This window comes from Typopeltis vanoorti, chromosome 22, assembly GCF_054136105.1.
Source record: "Typopeltis vanoorti isolate ZY-2024b chromosome 22, IOZ_Tvanoo_1.0, whole genome shotgun sequence".
Classification (NCBI taxonomy): domain Eukaryota; kingdom Metazoa; phylum Arthropoda; class Arachnida; order Uropygi; family Thelyphonidae; genus Typopeltis; species Typopeltis vanoorti.
The window spans coordinates 18,562,524-18,583,066 of record NC_143570.1 but is presented as its reverse complement, the minus strand read 5'-3'; the positions used below and the strand labels follow the sequence as shown (position 1 = coordinate 18,583,066).

The 20,543-nt window shown below is 38.0% G+C and overlaps 1 protein-coding gene across 1 annotated transcript in view; it reads right to left on the bottom strand.

Annotated features, from left to right (window-relative positions):
- Positions 1–20,543, bottom strand: part of Polr3B (RNA polymerase III subunit RpIII128) — a 494,506-nt gene that overhangs the window by 332,136 nt on the left and 141,827 nt on the right. The window contains exon 11 of the mRNA XM_090412337.1: positions 14,185–14,298. Coding sequence (XP_090268463.1) covers positions 14,185–14,298 — 114 coding nt within the window. The remainder of the gene's footprint in view (positions 1–14,184; positions 14,299–20,543) is intronic.

Genomic DNA, 20,543 nt, shown 5'->3' with positions numbered 1-20,543 from the left:
GGTATTTCCCTACTGAGTGTTCCTGGCAAGATCTATGCAAGTATACTTGAGAAACAGTTGAGAAGAATTGTGGAAGAAAAGCTTGGTGAAGAACAAGCTGAATTCAGGCCAAATAGAGGCTGTCAGGATCAGATCTTCACTTTACGACAAATAGTTAAGAAAGCATGGGAATATATCAAAGATCTATTCTCATAGATAGGCTTATACGTTGGTTATGCATTTCTAAATAACTTAGGGAATTGAAACAACGTAGATCCGAATATAAATTAAATAATACTTTAATAGATATTTCCGATATTTCGGCAATGTCTCATTGCCATTTTCTAAAGGAACTTACAAAAGGCAGGAGCACAACAGGCTCTAACAATATAGTAACTGGAAATGAAGATATGAAGCTATCTTTCTCCTAGAAGTCCTGATGGTGCCCTCTGGCGGGCTAAGTAGGCATTCTTGGCCGTTGGGCTGAAGGTCTGCTGATGTATGCCTCCCAAATTTGGGGCAGTCGCATACAACCAAATTTGTTGAAGTTTGGAGAGTTTCTTAGGGCAGAGGCTGATTCCATAAATAATCTTTCGAATTTATATTTGCTCCGGTGTATTATTTTTGCTTTCTTCCACCGTATTCTGTGGCGAGTATCCAGAGCATGGTCTGCAAGACCAGAATGGCTATATTTGTAAAACCAGATGTAGTCCTTGTGTTCAGAAATTCTGATGTTCGCTGTCCTGCCTGTTTGGCCAAAGTACGACAGTTTACAACTGCAAGGGACCTGGTATACACCAGGTAGGTCTAGGGGAAGTGGTTGGTCTTTGGTAGAGCGGATAAGGGATGCCAATTTTCTGTAAGGCCTGTAACAGGAGGTGAGGTCATGTTTTTTTAGAATTTTGGTAATTTTTTCTGAGGTGCCTCGGATGTAGGGAATGATGATGGATTTAGAGTAATCTTTTTTGTGGAGGGGGAGGAGGAGGGGGGCTGTGGTTTGTAGGTTTTAATATTTTTTGGATTTTTTTTGGGGGGGGGGGTAGCCATTGGCTGAGAAAGTGTTTAGGATGTGATTTAGTTCAGTGTTAAGGGCTATGTCGTTAGAACAGATTAGTTTAGCCCTGTTGTATAGTGTTTTTACCACTCCATATTGTTGTGAGGGGGGGGGGGTGAGATTGTTGGTGGATGTATCTGCCTGTATGGGTGGGTTTTCTGTAAACTGAGAAAACCAAAGTTCCATCAGGCTGGCGGGTGACTAGTGTGTCTAGGAAGGGGAGGCAGTTTTTGTTGTTGTTTAAGTGTGTGAGGAAGGAGAGGAGTGTTTCAGAGCCATGTGGCCAAATAGCGAACACATTATCAACGTAGCGAAGCCATATGGTTGGTTTTTGTGGGGCAGAGGCTAAGGCTTTTTCCTCAAAGGTCTCCATAAAGAAATTGGCTAAGGGTGGGGAGAGTGGTGAGCCCATGGCTGTCCCCTCTATTTGTTTGTAGAATTTTCCCTGCCAAACGAAATAGCCTGAGTTCATTGTGAACTGAAATAGGGCTGAGATATCGGGAGAAAATTTAGCTTGGATTAGCTCTAAAGTTTCCTTGAGTGGGACATTGGTGAATAAGGAGGAGACGTTGAAGCTGACCATTATGTCATTATGTTGGAGTGTAAGGTTTTCTATGCTGGCTTTGAAGTGGGTTGAGTTTTTTATGTGTGATGGTGTGTTGCCAGTATAGTGTGTGAGCTCTTTGGCTAAATATTTAGCTAATTTGTATGTGGGGGAATCAATGCCATCCACTATGGGACGTAATGGCACATTTTCTTTATGTATTTTTGGGAGTCCGTAAAGACGGGGGGGGTATAGAGTTAAACGGTTTTAATCTGTTGGTAACTTCTACAGGCCAAGATGTGACTTTCTTAAGGAGGCTGTGAAGTTTTCTAATTTGTGAGGTGGTGGGATTGTAATTGATAGGGAGGTAAGTAGCCTGATCTAATAGGAGAGCATTCAGCTTACCTTTGTAGTCCTTTTGGTTAAGTACTACAGTTGCATTTCCTTTATCCGCTTTGGTGATAACTAATTCTTTATTATTTCTCAATTCCTGTAGGGCTTCAAATTCCTTGTTGGATATATTGGTTTTGGGTGGTTTTGCTATGGAAAGGACACAAGCTACATCCAGTCTTACACTGTTGGCGATTTGATGTGGGAGGTGGCGGATTCCTCTTTCAATCTGGATCATAATATCCTCACTTGGTATTTTTTTTGGGAGCAATGGCGAAGTTGTGGCCACGTGAAAGCACGTTGAGAGCTTCAGGCTTCAGGGTGACTGAAGAAAGGTTGATTACGGTGTTGGTAGCAAGTTCTGGATTGACGGTGGAATTCTTTTTTATTAATTTATCGAATTTCTTCATCTGTCGGCTTCATATGTTTTCAAACTCTTTGTATGCGGAGGTACATGAGACGTCATGTAAAATTGTCCACAGTTCTTGATTCAAAGTGCACGAAAGTTCCTCTTCGAGGGTACGAATAGCTTCGTTAATTTTGACTAAGCCTAACCGCGTGGCGGTGATTTGTTCGCGTAGTAGCGCGTAGCTAGCGCGGTTGTATATACGGAGCGCTTTTTGCGAAACAAAACGGTGCTTTAATTTCACACAGTTCGGGATTACCTTGTTATCCCGGCAGCGTTTCAGGAAAGTCAGACGATTTAATTGTCTTGACAGCTTCATCTTCATTTTACCATATTGGCGAGCCTTCCGTGCGATAATATCTCCGTGGATGATGTTGATTCTCGTAGATAGGCTTATACGTTGGTTATGCATTTCTAAATAACTTAGGGAATTGAAACAACGTAGATCCGAATATAAATTAAATAATACTTTAATAGATATTTCCGATATTTCGATAAATTAATAAAAAAGAATTCCACCGTCAATCCAGAACTTGCTACCAACACCGTAATCAACCTTTCTTCAGTCACCCTGAAGCTCTCAACGTGCTTTCACGTGGCCACAACTTTGCCATTGCTCCCAAAAAAATACCAAGTGAGGATATTATGATACAGATTGAAAGAGGAATCCGCCACCTCCCACATCAAATCGCCAACAGTGTAAGACTGGATGTAGCTTGTGTCCTTTCCATAGCAAAACCACCCAAAACCAATATATCCAACAAGGAATTTGAAGCCCTACAGGAATTGAGAAATAATAAAGAATTAGTTATCACCAAAGCGGATAAAGGAAATGCAACTGTAGTACTTAACCAAAAGGACTACAAAGGTAAGCTGAATGCTCTCCTATTAGATCAGGCTACTTACCTCCCTATCAATTACAATCCCACCACCTCACAAATTAGAAAACTTCACAGCCTCCTTAAGAAAGTCACATCTTGGCCTGTAGAAGTTACCAACAGATTAAAACCGTTTAACTCTATACCCCCCCGCCTCAGGCTATTTCGTTTGGCAGGGAAAATTCTACAAACAAATAGAGGGGACAGCCATGGGCTCACCACTCTCCCCACCCTTAGCCAATTTCTTTATGGAGACCTTTGAGGAAAAAGCCTTAGCCTCTGCCCCACAAAAACCAACCATATGGCTTCGCTACGTTGATGATGTGTTCGCTATTTGGCCACATGGCTCTGAAACACTCCTCTCCTTCCTCACACACTTAAACAACCAACATGCCAGAATCAAGTTCACCCTGGAAAAAGAGGTAAACAACTGCCTCCCCTTCCTAGACACACTAGTCACCCGCCAGCCTGATGGAACTTTGGTTTTCTCAGTTTACAGAAAACCCACCCATACAGGCAGATACATCCACCAACAATCTCACCCCCCCCCCCTCACAACAATATGGAGTGGTAAAAACACTATACAACAGGGCTAAACTAATCTGTTCTAACGACATAGCCCTTAACACTGAACTAAATCACATCCTAAACACTTTCTCAGCCAATGGCTACCCCCCCCCCCAAAAAAAATCCAAAAAATATTAAAACCTACAAACCACAGCCCCCCTCCTCCTCCCCCTCCACAAAAAAGATTACTCTAAATCCATCATCATTCCCTACATCCGAGGCACCTCAGAAAAAATTACCAAAATTCTAAAAAAACATGACCTCACCTCCTGTTACAGGCCTTACAGAAAATTGGCATCCCTTATCCGCTCTACCAAAGACCAACCACTTCCCCTAGACCTACCTGGTGTATACCAGGTCCCTTGCAGTTGTAAACTGTCGTACTTTGGCCAAACAGGCAGGACAGCAAACATCAGAATTTCTGAACACAAGGATTACATCCGGTTTTACAAATATAGCCATTCTGGTCTTGCAGACCATGCTCTGGATACTCACCACAGAATATGGTGGAAGAAAGCAAAAATAATACACCGGAGCAAATATAAATTCGAAAGATTATTTATGGAATCAGCCTCTGCCCTAAGAAACTCTCCAAACCTCAACAAATTTGGTTGTATGCGACTGCCCCAAATTTGGTAGGCATACATCAGCAGACCTTCAGCCCAACGGCTAAGAATGCCTACTTAGCCCGCCAGATGGCACCATCAGGACTTCTAGGAGAAAGATAGCTTCATATCTTCATTTCCAGTTACTATATTGTTAGAGCCTGTTGTGCTCCTGCCTTTTGTAAGTTCCTTGAGAAAATGGCAATGAGACATTGCCGAAATATCGGAAATATCTATTAAAGTATTATTTAATTTATATTCGGATCTACGTTGTTTCAATTCCCTAAGTTATTTAGAAATCAAAGATCTATATTTAAGTTTTGTCGATCTGGAAAAGGCATATGACAAGGTGCCGAGAGAGAGAAGCTATTCAATACACTACAGTTATATGGTGTCAATGGGGCTTTATATCAAGCAATACTTTGTCTTTATTTGAGTTGTAAGTCAGCAGATAGAATTGAAGAAAGTACAGGAAGATGGTTTAATGTTAAATCTGGTGTGAGACAAGGATGTACATTATTCCCTCTGTTATTCATTATCTATATGGATCACATTATGAAGGAAAGTGGTATTAAACATGATATCAGAATTGGAGATGTTAATGTCAGCTCTTTGCTTTATGCGGACGATGTTATAATTCTAAATAAATCCGCTACAAGGTTGCAAGATTCCCTGACTAAATTGAATAACTGTTGGAATAGATATGGTATGAAGGTCAGCATTAAAAAGACAAAGACAATGAAAATAGGTAGAATTGTTGAAAATGTCAACTGTATTGTGAACTGGGAACCTGTAGAACAAGTAAAACATTTCAGCTACTTAGGCACGATTTTTACTGAAGATGGTAAATTAAATATGAAGATAGACAACAGAATCAACAAAGCTGGTATGGTAGGAAGTCAATTGAATAAATTCATATGGAATAAGAGAGAAATTAGTCAGAACATTAAATTAGCTGTATACAAGACAGTGTTCAAACCAGTTTTAACTTATGGATCTGAGAGCTGGGTCAGAGGTAAAACACTTGATCAAAGATTAGAGACCGCAGATATGAGAGTCCTGAGAAAGAGTAGAGGCATGAACAGATGGCATCAATGGCAATATCATATTAAAAATGAGGATATTAGGAAAGAACTTGACATTGTCAGCATCCAGGCATGCATTAACAGAGCTAATCTCAGGTAGTATGGTCACTTAAACAGAATGGGTGAGGAAAGATTAGCAAAACAAGCGTTCTCTGCCAGGTTGGCAGGAAAACGACCCAGAGGAAGACCAAGATATAGGTGGATTGATATGGTACAAAGTGCCTTAGATGATAGAAATATAAGATCTGATAATGTTGGAGTCTTGACAAGTAACAGACTGATTTGGAGGAAAATTATAGATAGGAAATTAGTGATGAAGTAAATTTTTTATGTAGTACTATCATATCCTGTACACCCCTTGAGGGTATATGTCAGGAATATGATGATGATAAATACATTTTTAGCTTTCTTGTCAAGAAAGAAATTAATGGAAATCACTCACTTTTACCAAACACACTATGTAAGCTGTTTCCTTTCACTGAAAACGGTGGTCACCAACCTGTTTCCAGGAATGCAGTTTCACATATATATATAACAATAACACACGTTATAACTGCTGAGATCTATTGGAAGTTGCATGCTATCACACTGTGCTCGTGGAGAAGAGGTGAGATATAAACTTAAAGAGACAAACACATATACTGGGTGAGAGAGAGAGGTAGAGAGAGAGAGAGATTGCTTTGGCCACTGACTAGGTTTGTATAGAGAAGTCTCTCAACTGCTTTTATAATTGCAGTTATTTAATTATAATTAATTACTGTTTAATTATGGAATCCAATATTTGTCAATTTCTATATGGAGAAAGTTTTAAACTTACATTTTCTACTGAATGATATCAACGCTCATGAAATAAATTGGAAAATTTAACATACTGGAATACTATTGATTATATTTATAGAGAATAATAGAAGAGCGAATTCTGTTATGTCAAAGAAATATTTTAACTTCAGAAAGGAATCATTTTGAAAGAGAAAATTTAACACTTAGCTAATTTTTCAGTGATTGCAGTATAACTGTGCAAGTGAGTGCATTTAGTTTTTGTGAGATTTGTATAGTGCATGTTGCATAAATAGTGTTGTTCATGGCATCACTGTGAACAAGAACAATGAACAGCCAAAAAATCTCTGTTTAGTAAGATTTGATGGTGTGTGTGTGGGGGGGGGGGGGATTTCCTGTAATATATTCTGTGCTCTATATACACTTTACTGAGGAAAAAAGGACTGGTACGAAGATGAGGATGGGAGATAGAGAGAGATTGTTGAAAGTGTTCCATAAATGAGTGCAAGAAATGAGGAACATGTTGGAAGTGAGAAAATTAATGAATATTAATGGTGAAAGGTGTGAAATTGAGAGTTTGTAGAGAATGGAGTTGAAGGAGTGAATAATAATCAAGAACACACACACACAAAAAAAAAAAAAAAAACATGAATGACAGTATGAAAAAAGCGAGTGCATGTAACATGTGAGGAAGGTAGACTGAATGACTGTAAAACAGAGAGCATGAAAGAGGGCAACCAACAAGGTGGAGAGCACGAATGTGAGTGAGAAAGTACTTCAAGACATGAATGCAGAGTTAGTGAAGATTATGCAAAGGATAGAGTAAATGCAGATTGAAATGAGAATTTTCAACGTAACTTGAAGGGAGAGGAAGATTGGAATGAAAGATGGTCAAGTGAAAGAGGTAGCATTTGATTTAAGAGGCTTGTTATGGGAATTCAATTACCAGAGATGTGGTAATTAAAAATTTGGTTGGTTGGTTTATTGATGCAAGAACTGCAAAGATAACAGCAGTACAAGGTGAAAGGTTACAGCAATACATAAATAGTCAGAGATAAATCATAAATGATATGTATATACAAAAATTAAGTCAAGCAATGCAGCATCTACATATAAATAAAATCACAGTCAAATGTGTTTGTGCAAATCAGTTCTTTGTAAAAGGTTAAAAACATTATGTAATCTGTCCAAGTCTGATAACATCAGCCAAGTGCATATGGCTTGGCTAGATAGGTAAAAATTTCATTCTGCTCTCAGGCAAAGTGCTGGTACTCCACCAGAATATGACAAATGGTAAGACATGTGTTGCATTTTTCACACACAGGTAGATTATCAGTCATCAGTAATGAATGTGTAAGATGACTGAGTAGAGCCTAGCAAGAACAACTTCCTCTATTCCTTTTTTATGTTGATGAATGGCAATGCTTAATTTCAGGTTTAATATCATGCAATTTGTTTGTCAATGCTTCCTTGCCATGATGACTGTCATTGGGTAATTAGCTTTGATTTTATAAAGTGTCTGTAGCATGTATATGGCACTGTTAACAGTACATCAAAAAAAATATGAGATGATCTAGCAGCTGAAGTCTCATTTCCCCTAATTTCTATGTGGCTGGGAATCCAGCACAACCGAACATCAAAATTAAGGGTTTTTGTTTGTACAATAGGTGTAACCTGTTGACCTCATACAGCACTGGATGTAGATTATATATAGGAGAGGAGACAGCCTGCAAATAGCCTCAATGAATCTGTATAACTTACACTTTTGGTAGTGGTTTTCTTCTATAAGCTCAAGTGCAAGTTGAACGTCATGCAACTCTGTTGTATAATTACTGCAATTAGGTGGGATCTGGTGGAGATGGTAATGTCAAGAAACATAGCTGCATAGTCAGCATAAGTGGCAGTTCTTGAACCATCAGTATAGATAGGCAAAAAATCAGAATGGGCTACCCTGTGTGCATTAAACAACTGCAGGTAGACAGATGATGGAGTATGAGACTTCTGTAGTTGACAAAGTGAGAGACTGAAGGATGGAGTGCACCTGCCATGGAGGGATGCTGTTATGTTTGGTGTAGGCAATATTGTTACCATTCACAGCAACAGCTTGCATTAGTCTCTTTAACACGCATAATAAAAATATGTATGACAGTCTGATGTGTGTGATATTGAGCTTCCCAACGCAGGGAAAAGAGACTAGTCCGCATAGAATGATCTGGAAGAGACTATCTTTAGGGCATATTTAAGAGACAACTGTTTCCATCTAAGTGATAGAGCCAGTTCATTTGCTTCAACATAAAGACTTTGAGTGCACGATGTGCAAAAGGTATCAGTAGCTATCCATATACCCTGATGATGGATGGGATCCAGTCATTGCAGATTATTCTGAATTTCAGAACCATAGACCTGAAATCCATAATCCAGTTTCAAAAGTACAAGCACACAATAAAGATGAAGCAATGAAGATCAATCTGCACCCATTCAGTAGGGGATAGAGTGCGAGGAGATTTAATGCTCTTCTGCACTTTTCTCTTAGTTGACAAATATGTGCAAGGAATGTAAGGTTTCTATCAAAGATAAGTCCCAAGAACTTGGCTTCTGTTGCTACTGGAATAACAGTTCATCCCATTCTCTATTAGGATCTGGGTGCAGAGTGCATTTTTAACAAGGTAAACACAGACTTTTTTCTGTTGAAAACCTAAACCCATTATTAAGAGCCCATAGAGAAATACGATCAACTGCTTGCTGAAATTGTCTTTCAATTACCCTCATGTTACGAGAATGACAGTAAATTGTGAAGTCATCAACATATAGAGCACTGTCTACAATGGAAGGAAACTGTTCAGTGATTGAGTTAACTTTGATAGTAAAAAAAAGTGTCACACTTAAGACAGAGCCTTCGGGAACATCCCATTCTTGATGATACAACCAAGATAGCATACTTCCCACTCTGACTTGGAAAGTTCACCCATACAGAAAGATTTAATAAATACAGGAAGGTGTCCTCTGAGAACTAGGTTATAGAGGTCTTTTAATATATGCCATATCTCCAGGCTGTGTCAAAAGCTTTCTCCATGTCAAAGAAAACTGAAACCAGATGTTCTTGCTTCAGGAACACATCTCTTATACAAGTTTCTAAATGAACCAAATGGTCTAAAGTTGAACAATGTCTACAAGCGCCACATTATATATTGGAGAGAAGATCGCTACTTTCTAAATACCAGAGAAGTATAGCATTAACCATTTTCTCTAATATCTGGTCAGCTGGTCAGAGCAATAAGTTGTATATCAAGAGAAGGAGATTCATAGAAAATAAAGGCATGTATTTTATCATTTCATAATGGATGTAATCAGGCCCTACTGCTTTAGAGTGAGACAGTAAAAGAGCTCTTTTTAGTTCCTCCTTAGCAAATGGCTGATTGTATGGCTCAAGCCCACCGGTAGAAAATTTAGCCTTTGTTTTTTTTCTCTTGCTGCTCTTTCAACATTAAAAAATTCAGGAGGATATGAGGCTGTTGATGAGATTCTGACAAAATATTCTCCTAAAGTGTCTGCAATAGCTTTGAGATCAGCAACAGCACAACCATTATGGTGTAAGTTGGACAAATGGTGTATCCTATATCTACCTTTCATTTTTCAGATTTTATCCCATACAATTTTTGCACTGGTCATTTGATTAACTGATCAGGAAAATTGGATCCCAGATTGTTTTTGACTGTGATGTCTCACATGATGTGCTTTGGCCCAAGTACACCTAAAACTATTAAGTTTGATGTGGTAGGGGTATCTACAAAATATACTCCATGCTCTGTGTTGATCTTTTTGGCTGCCTGGCATTCTAGATTACAACCAAAGCTTTGGATGAGTGGAAATTGAGATGATGGTCTTAGAATGGAGGCTGTTGCTGCCTGGACAATGCAGTCTGTTACATACTTGACTGCTTCATTGATAGGTGTTTGACTGACTGCATCAGCATTAAATTTTGCAAGATGGGAAAAAGTGTTCCAGTCAGTATGGCCCATTATTCATATGGGCATCTGTGTAGGAGAACATAGTTCCTGAGAAGACATTGTGCAAAGAACAAAAAGGTTATTGCTCCATATAAGAAGGTGGTCTGAAAAGTTCTCGGCCTAACAATGAAAAAACGAATTTATGATTTCAAAATTATTTTTATTTTTCAACATAATCTCCCTTAAGACTAATACATTTATTCCAGCAATGCTCCAGTGCCATTATCCCATTCCTGTAGTGGTTCTCAATAAGATCTACAAGATACCCCTCTACAGCTGCAATCACCTCTTGATTCAAAGAAAAACGCTGACCAGAGAGGAAGAGTTTTAGTTTTGGGAAGAGATAGAAGTCAGAGGGAGCCAAATCTGGGAACAGGGGAGATGTTCCAACAATTCATAGTGCAGATCCCTTAATTTTCCCATTGCAAAATCCCTTTGTGGGCAGGTGCATTGTCCTGATGAAAGATGATTTTTTTTTCCGGCAAACCAGGTCTTTCCTCACGAATTTTTTTGCCTAGTCTGGTTAAAGGATCAGAATAATATTCCACGGTTATTGTTTTACTCTTTTCAAGATAATTAATAAACAAATGCTTTAGCATCCTAAGATACCTACGCCATGACCTTTCCTGCTGATGGAACCGACTTTGTCTTCTTTGGCGCTGAAGAACCACTTCTGTCCACTGTTTTGAGTGCTGTTTGGATTTTGGTGTGTAATGGTGAATCCAAGTCTCATCCAATGTGCAAAATCAGTTTCATTCTTGTTAAAATGCACCAAACACTGTTCAGAGATTTTCATGCGAGTGCGTTTTTGTTCTGCTGTGAGCAAGCACTGCACCTATCATGTGCAAAACTTTTTCATTTGCAATTCTTCATGCAAAATATATCCTACACGTTCTTTCGAAATGCCTAGTCTCAGCAATTTCATGCACTTTGACTCACCAGTCATCCAATACCATACCGTGCACTTGATCAATGATTTCTGGTGTTGTTACACTTTTTGCATGTCCTTCATGTGGATCATCTTCAAGGCTGGTATGGCCATGTTTAAACTCGGCAGTCCATTTCTTAATTGTTGAAAACGAAGGAGAAGAGTGCCCATAAACTTTTATGAACTTCGAATGAAGTCCATAAAAGTTTATGGTTTCTTTTAATGCCAAAAGTTTCTTTTGGCATTAAACCTTCTTTTACAAAAAATTTTATAACCATGCAATACTCAATTTTATCCATTTCAAAGGATATAGACAACACTTTGGCTTCAGACAGCAGAATAAAACAAACTTCTTGACAGAATGACTTGCAATTTCACATGGATGCTTATGACAGATGTACTAACTTAGAAAAAAAAAATCTTGATAGTGTTGCCACCTATGGTCAAGGCTGAGAACTTTTCAGGCCACCCTCATTTGTTCTCTTTGATATCCCAGATGAGCAATGGAAAAGGAACAGATTGTAAGATTGATTGCAGCATATGAGCGGGTAGGTATGCAGAAGAAAGTATTGAGACTATTATTCAAAAGGGAGAGGTTATTTTTGTCAAGGATTTATTCAATAATATGACCTCATCCATTTATATTGGCACTACCTCACAGAGTATTCTGGCCATTAGTCATCCATAAGAAATAATTATTCAGGCAGTTGCAAAATAAGGTTATCAGGATCGATTTCATTAAACTCAGAACTCTGTGGTAAATAAATTGCACATACTGTAATAAGAAATCCCATCGATAGGCAAATCGCTATGGCTTCCAGAGCAGTATTAAGTCAGACATGATGGAAAGAAGTATAACTTCCCACTAGGATAGCTACTGTTCCATAAGCAGAATACTCCAGTTCTGTTCTGAGAGGTTAAGGGATCACCTTTTTCAAGTTTATGTTTATCAATTGCTTTTGGGAGTATGGACAGTATCCATCTCTTCCTTCGGCAAAATATTCAAATATTCAATACATCCGATGTGTCAGGTTTAGCTGGCAAGTTTATTTTCATTATTCATCATTCAAGCTTATTATCAGAACTCTGTGGTAAATAAATTGCACATACTGTAATAAGAAATCCTATAGATAGGCAAATCACTATTGCTTCCAGAGCAGTATTAAGCCAGACAATGGAAAGAAGTATAACTTCCCACTAGGATAGCTACTGTTCCATAAGCAGAATACTCCAGTTCTGTTCTGAGAGGTTAAGGGATCACCTTTTTCAAGTTTATGTTTATCAATTGTTTTTGGGAGTATGGACAGTATCCACCTCTTCCTTCGGCAAAATATTCAAATATTCAATACATCTGATGTGTCAGGTTTAGCTGGCAAGCTTATTTACTTTCAGTGGATACCAAAGTATCTGGAACCATTTTTGGAGTTGTTTCTAGAGTGAGACCATAGGTCATGTAACTGATATGCTCATCAAAGAAGAACTCGCGATCATAAAATTCAGGTATGGTGAAAGTATCAAATGGTGGAATAGACATGTGTTTGAGATGCTATTGACATTTTATTAACTGCTACCTTCTCAGGATAACAGGATCTCCGAACAGGTGTAGTGTGCGGCTAGTTTCCTTTTTGCATCCTGATATGATATATTTTGTTCTGTCCATGTATTTCTGTTTTAATTTCTTGTATTTCTTTTTCATCTTTCCACTTCTGACATGCATGGGAGTAATGAGATAATGAGATAGCAATGAGAATCAAGATGGCAAGTAAAGATTATGAATTGTATGCTAGTGTAGCTGTGTGTGGAGAAAAATGTGTGTTTTGTGAATATGTGGGATGAATATGATGGATGGAGCTGTATAAGAGAGACAAATTGCAGTTAAATGTATTTGGTATGGGCCAGTTAGAGACTGGTACTGGAAGTGCCAATGACTAGAGTGGATATATTTGAGGAATAAGAGGTGATGTGGAAAAACAAGAAAGCAGGGTAGGAGAGCTTTTTGAATGGGGAGATGAATAGCATGAGTGAATGGACTGAGAGAAGGAACACAAAACAGAAAGGGAAATTGGGAGGGGAGTGAGGTCAGGATGCATGGAGACACTGTGTGAGAAGTGTAGATGTTAGATACAGAAGTGCATTTGTGAGTGGATAAGAAAGAACTGTAGTAGGAGAATAAAGTCTTCAAAATCTATATAATGTAAAATATCTATTTAATTACCTAAATATAAAGAGCTAATAAGCTTCATTTTATTTAAATTAAATTAAATTAAATTAAATACTTAATTTAAATACTATTTAATTACTATACTGGTGCAGATTAACTAGGAGATCAAGAATTCCTTCCCAACAGAGTTAATGCTAATCCCCTTGTTGTCGATTGACTTGATAAAGGGGTTCATGAGAGGGTAAATTATATTATAATAATAATAAATATAAAAAATATATTATTTAAAAATACAACTTTGAACAACTTTTCCCAGTTCTTATCATGTGGAAGCTGGACTGAGTCACATTAATAACTTATTGAGGCAAACAAGAAATGGACTAAATATATAAGAATGTGAGGAATCAAAGATAAAATTGGATAATTTAGTCCATATATAGCATATATTATTGCAAACCATCAGGCACAAACTCCCCATTAAAATGAATCAAATCATAATTTATTATTAAGACAAAGTATTGTTATTACAAACTGATTGCTGCTTACTTGTGTATTATAAAATAATATTTTATATTTTCAATACATAAATAAATATTAACAATTTTTATAAACAATCATTCAAGTTAAAATGTATATACTTTTGAATTTGATGAGGATGGGGGGGGGGGGGAGTCAGTAAGAAAGAAATGCTTTTATGAAGGGGTCAGTGGGAAAAAAAGTTTGGGAATTCTTAACTCCCAAACTTATTTTTGCTTCATAAAAGCAAAAATATATTAATAGAGCAAGTTATCTAAATTACATACTGTTGAAATCGAAGTGACAAGTCCATTAGTAATGAGATCTTTCTTCATATATATAAAAATATCAAACTGTGATGCTTTGCTCTTTGGGATTGTTTTTTCAGCAATTGATTTCAGCTATAAACAAACAAACAATGAAATTAGTTTTAATTTGATAGAAACATGCACAGAATAACCTTACTGGTGTATATTTTAAACCATATTAAGTAGTATAAATAATGAAATAAGAAATTTAAACTCAAAAGGCGTTGATAAATATGAAACATTATTATTATTAAGCAAGCTGATCCAGGAAGTCTATTTAGTCACTCAAACTCGGTATACCTATCATATCTGTCCTTGAATACATTCACTGAAAATGTACTCTCAACATCTATCAGAAGCTAACTCTACACACTCACCACATCACATCAGAAGAATTTAAAATTCAAAGGCTTCCTAATTACACTCTTAGCAAGCTTCCAAAGATGACTCCACATGAAGTTCTAAATCCATCGGCCATGAGCTCCAAATCTCACTTGTGTCAATACTGTAATATCCACTCATACTACTATGAGGAATAGACAGAGGATGGGAGTCCCTCTCCCATCCTCTGTCTATTCCTCAAACTCAAAGCCTATATTCCCTCTCCACAGGCCAGACATTACTCTTATTGTCCAAAGCTGGATCTTTCTAACTTTCTATCCCAACTCCTTGGAATTCGGGTGATCATGTAATTTTATCAAAGCTCTGGAGCTTTTTTTTTAAGTTTATTCATCATAGTTGCTGTAAGTGGTCCAGGAGGCTTGGTACCTTTGGATCAAGGTACCAAGTTCCTGTGCTTCATCTCTGGGGCTTCTTTTGTCTGAAGCACCAGCAATGTACCACAAGGAAACACTACTGGCAGGGAGGAAAGGAACATGGGAAGACTGTCTCAATCCCCCCTTTAAGATCTTTGAAAGAATTCTCCTTAAAAGAATTTCACCACTCATTGAAAGAGCACTCCCAATTGAACAAGCTGGCTTCAGGCTGGGAAGAAGTTGCTGTGACCAGGTCCTGGACCTGACAACACAGATTGAAGCAGGCTTCCAGAAGAAACTTAAATCCAGAGCTACTTTCATTGGCCTAACATCAGCTTATGGCACAGTCTGGATCAGGGGCCTCCTCCTAAAGCTAGGAAATATTATAAAGTGCAAAAAAACTTTCCTGCTTTTTGAATCCATTCTCTCCAACAGAAAGATCCAGGTCCGTAGTGGCAGAAAAAAGAGCAGGCCCAGATTCCTTCATGACAGTCTCCCACAGGGCTCTGTGTTATCCCTTTTACTCTTTAACATCTACATGTACGACTTACTACATACCAGCTCAAGCGATCCTACATCAATCTACCTCCTTTACCAACCTGGAATCAACCTTGAACATAGACCTGAACATCCTGAAAGACCCTTCCAACAGTGGTACTTGAAGCCAAATCCAACAAAAACTGTGTCCACAGTATTTCACTTGAACAATGCAGAGGCAAATCGACACCTCAACCTTTCTTTCTGTGGAAAAATGGTAGAACACAAGCCTCACCTAAAATACCTTGGAGTGAGTCTGGATAAAAGCCTAACCCAGTGATTCTCAACCTTTTTTTCGTCACGGTACACTTTTAATAATTTTAAAATTTGGCCACACACTAACAATAAGATAAATTTAAAAGAATTTTACTTGCTTAATTAATTCATGTACCTATAATATATTTTGTAAAAATAGCATGCAATAATAATTTGCAATAAAATATAAAATGAAATTGCATTACAAAGTAAACAAAATGTTTATTTAATGATAAATTACATTTAATGCAAAATTTGAGCATGTTTTTTTTTGATAACTTCATTTATATTTGGGCGTATAAATGATAATACTACTCTCATTTCGTGATCCAGATTTAAAAGTCTGGATCTTTTTTTCGTTTTTATATCGATCAAAGCCGAAAATCCGAATTCGCACAAATAAGATGTGGAAAATTGTAATAACACACTTAAAGCTTTTTGTGATATTGTTGGATAATCATATCTAAGATTAATCCAGAACGAATTAATTGATTCTTCTGAATGTTTTGAAATTAAATCTCGGTTATTACACACAGAAATCAGTTCTTCTTCTTCTTCTTTCAAAGTTAGTTCATACACCGATGTGTCGTTTATCACAAATGGATTCCGAATCCAATCGAATTTTTTTTATTTCTAAATTTGGAAAGTAATGAACAATTTTTTGCTCTAGTATTGTCAAATGATCAATAACTATTTTATGAATTATTTTATAACAATCTTTTGAAACTGACTCAAACTTTTCTAAACTACCTTCTTGTGCTTTATTCTTCCATAAAGTAATTTTTTTTTTGAAATCCCAACAATTTATCGGTTGAGTTTAAAATATTTTCTTTCGGTCTTTGCAAACTCGTATTTATGTTATTAAAAATAACAAAAATATCAGATAAGTAAGCCAGCTTAGCACACCATATTTTGTCATCCAACAAACCAACAAAATCATTATTATCTTGTTCAAAAAATATCTTTATCTTGTTTTTTAATTCAAGCACGTGAGACAAAACTTTCCCTCTGGATAACCACCTGACTTCCGTGTGTAGTAACAATGATTCGTATTTAGACTCCATAGCCTGGCATAATTGACTAAACAGGCGACTTTTTAATTGTCTTGATTTTATATAATTAATCATTTTAACACATTGTTCCAGCACTACTTTCAATTCTGATGGTAATTGTTTTGTAATGAGCGTTTCCCAATGCAAAAAACAATGGGTAACTAATATATCTGCATTATGTTCTCTTACATGTGCTACAAATCCTTTTATAGATCCTGTCATAGCCGGAGCACCATCTGTACAAATGCCAATGCACAAATTCCACGAAATTTTAATTTCTTGTAAATAAGAATTAATTTCATCAAAAATATGTTTTCCTGTTGTGAAATCAGATAATTCACGACAACATAAAAATTGATTAATTATATCATTTTCATGAATGAATCGAACGAATACAATTAAGTGTGCTTTTCCCGTAATATCAGTTGTTTCGTCGATTTGTAAAGCAAAATTTGAATTTGCAAGAGTTTTAGCAGTATTTTCTTCAATATTTCGGGACAAGTCTATAATTCTGTGATGAATTGTGTCATTTGAAAGTGGTATTTTACAAACATCAATTTCTGCTGATTCACCGATCATTCTTTTTACAATTTTACAACAAGCAGGTAATATAATTTCTTCAGCCAAATTATGAGATTTTAATTTGAGAGCAATTAATTCAGCCACTTCATAAGAAGCTATCTGAGCTTTTTCAGACACCCCCCCCCCCCTCCCAACTCGGAGCATGAAGGCTGGACTGAGTTAAATAAGAGTGCAGGCCATGTGATATCCCCAGAACACTGGAGTGAAGAAAGGGCTGGGAAACAAGACCTAGAAGGGCAAAGAGGGAGTTATTTTGCACAACCAAGTGAATGGGTAAGCAAGAATGAATTGAGAAAAATCAGCACTTGTAAAATGCAGAGTGTAGCCATGGCAGAAGAGCAAGGAAGGATACCACTGTCCCTAGTGGATGGTTTTGTTGAAAAGGTCCCTTGCAGTATCCTGTTCGACACGGGAGCCCACGTTTCAGTAATTCCCATGTCGTTGTTCAGGAAGCTCATTACTCTGTCTCCTGATAGTCTGGTTGAGTTACAGAAACCAATTAAAATCATGGGCATTGCCAAGATTGGACTACACTCAACAACCAAAGCTAGTGTAAAACTTTCCTTTCCATGTTTCCCCGTGAGTCTCACACATGAAATACTAATCCTCCCTAAACTAGCTGACACAAGCAATCAGGTCATATTAGGGCTTGACTTTTTGGAAAAGCATCACTTCATGTGTGATTTTAAGCACCAATCAGTCTCTCTCTGTGGAAAAACATTCCAACCAAGATTTGAGACAAGTAATGAACGGGAAACACAGGAGACCATGTGTGTTGATTTAAATAATTTAGGAGACCCAATTGAGTGGAAGGAAAAACTAATGCATGATGCCATGGGTTTGTCTAATACAGACGATGAGAAGGCGGAGATCAAGAAATTCTTCCAGTCTGTGTATCAACAATATCCAAACGTATTTTCTGAGGATATTAGCTCCCTGTCGTGCACAAACAAGATTGAACATGCCATACAGATCACATCCGAATCCCCCATATATGTTAAGCAGTACCAGACCCCCCACCCCTCAAGCATCTGGGCAAACTAGAAAGACTGTTGCAAGAATATGAAAGAGCAGGAATCATCGAAAAGTCTAATTCCCGGTGGAACAGTCCATTCATCCTCGTGGAAAATTTGAACGGTGACTTGAGGTTTGTGCTAGATTTAAGGGAGATTAATAAGGTCACCCATAGATTTCCCTGTATGTAGGATTGAGGACTTGCTGATTGGCCTGGAGGGAGCGAGATACTTCTCCAAACTGGACCTGAACTCTTGCTATTTTCAAATTCCCCTCAGGAAGGAAGACAAAGTATTTTGCTTTCACTACCAGATGGCAAAAATACCAACTCTGCCGACTTCCGCAGAGAGCCAGATGAGTTTCCAGTGTCTGATGAACTCTGTACTGAGCGATATGTTGGGGAAGGGAGTCATATGCTTCCATGATGATCTGCTAGTTTACTCTTCTAACATAAGGGAACACCAGAAAACCTTGATGGGGGTCCTTGACAGACTGAGCGAAGCCCATCTATCATTGAAAAGTTCAAAGTGTAAATTTTTCCTGAGAGAAGTGGAATACATATGGTGAATGAGACAGGGATAATTCCCACCAAAAGTAACGTGACAGCCATCTTAAAGGCTAAGATTCCCACCACAGTGAAACAGGTTCGAAGATACCTGGGCATGGTTAACTTTTATTGCAAATTCATCCCAGAATGTTCTAGGCTGATGGAGCCCATAGTACGACTAACTAAGAAAGGAAAGAAATTCACATAGGGGGAAGAGCAACAACGGGCCCATCAAGCTCTAAATCTAGCATTGACCAAGTCACCTGTTCTCAACTATCCCAAGCTTGGGCAAACCTTTTTTCTGGCTGCTGATGCCTCCAATTGCCTCAGTAGTAGAGCAAAGGGAGGGAGAGGACTTCAGGACTATTGCCTTCATTAGCCCAAACACTACCTGTCGAGGTCTTTGGATTCAGATCCTGTGGAGAAACCCTGCCCAGATGAGGAGATTGTCAGTCCTGTACTTGTGGTAGATGAGAGGAAGAAGATGGAACCTACAAAATCTCAGTTTCAAGTTTGGGAAAAGACCAACATAACTGAGGCTCAGAAATGGGACCCAATGTGTGTGTGGGGGGGGGGCATATACAAAAGGCTATTAAATGGTGAAAGGATCTCTGATGGGAAATTGTTACATGATACCTTGCATATAGACAAGAATGGTCTTTTGTTGTCGAAACAATGTTTCTGGAAGATGGAAAGAAAAAATCATAGTTCCGAAGGTCATGATTCCTTGGGTGCTTTTCACGTTTCATAACTCAGACCTAGCAGGACACCAAGGTATTCATAGGACATGGAATAGGGTAAAGGATAGATATTTGTGGAGAGGAATGAGAGATGACGTCGACGCATATGTGTCTTCATGCCACTTATATCAGCAGAAGTCGAGTATCACAGGAAAAGCTCCTCTCCAACCTTTCCCAATCCCCTCGCGTCCTTTTCAGGCTGTGGTCATGGACATTGTCGGCCCACTTCCCACCACCTCAAAGGGCAACAAGTATATTCTTGTAATAATTGATATGTTCTTGAGGTTTCCTGAAGCCACAGCCATGAAGGACCAAACAGCTAAGCACTGTGGCTAATAAGTTATTCAAACTAATCTTTTCCAGGTATGGAACACCTCAAACCCTCCTGTCAGACCAAGGGTCTAATTTCACAGCAGAAGTTATGTTGCAGCTGTGTGGACTATTAGGGATTAAGAAACTATTCACTACTCCTTATCATCCTCAAGGAAATGGAATGTGCAAGAGGATGAATAGAACTCTTAAGCACACTCTTTCCAAGCTAGCACATAGAGTATCAGACTGGGACACCCATCTAGCACACACACTCTGTTTGCATGTAGGACAGCTCTCCATGCTGCTACCAGAGAAGCTCCTGCTGTCTTACTCTATGGGTTCGAGCCTTTATTCCCAAACGACTTCAGAAGTTCCCATGTCAATACAGATTTCCCTGATATAGATGACTATTTGAATAATCTTATCAGGGAGAACAGAATGGCTTATGAAATGGTAGCTGAGTCCAGCAACATATGTTCACAACGGGCAAGGTCATATGTAAACAGACTAAGAAGGTATAAAGATCTGAATCCTGGGAATCTGG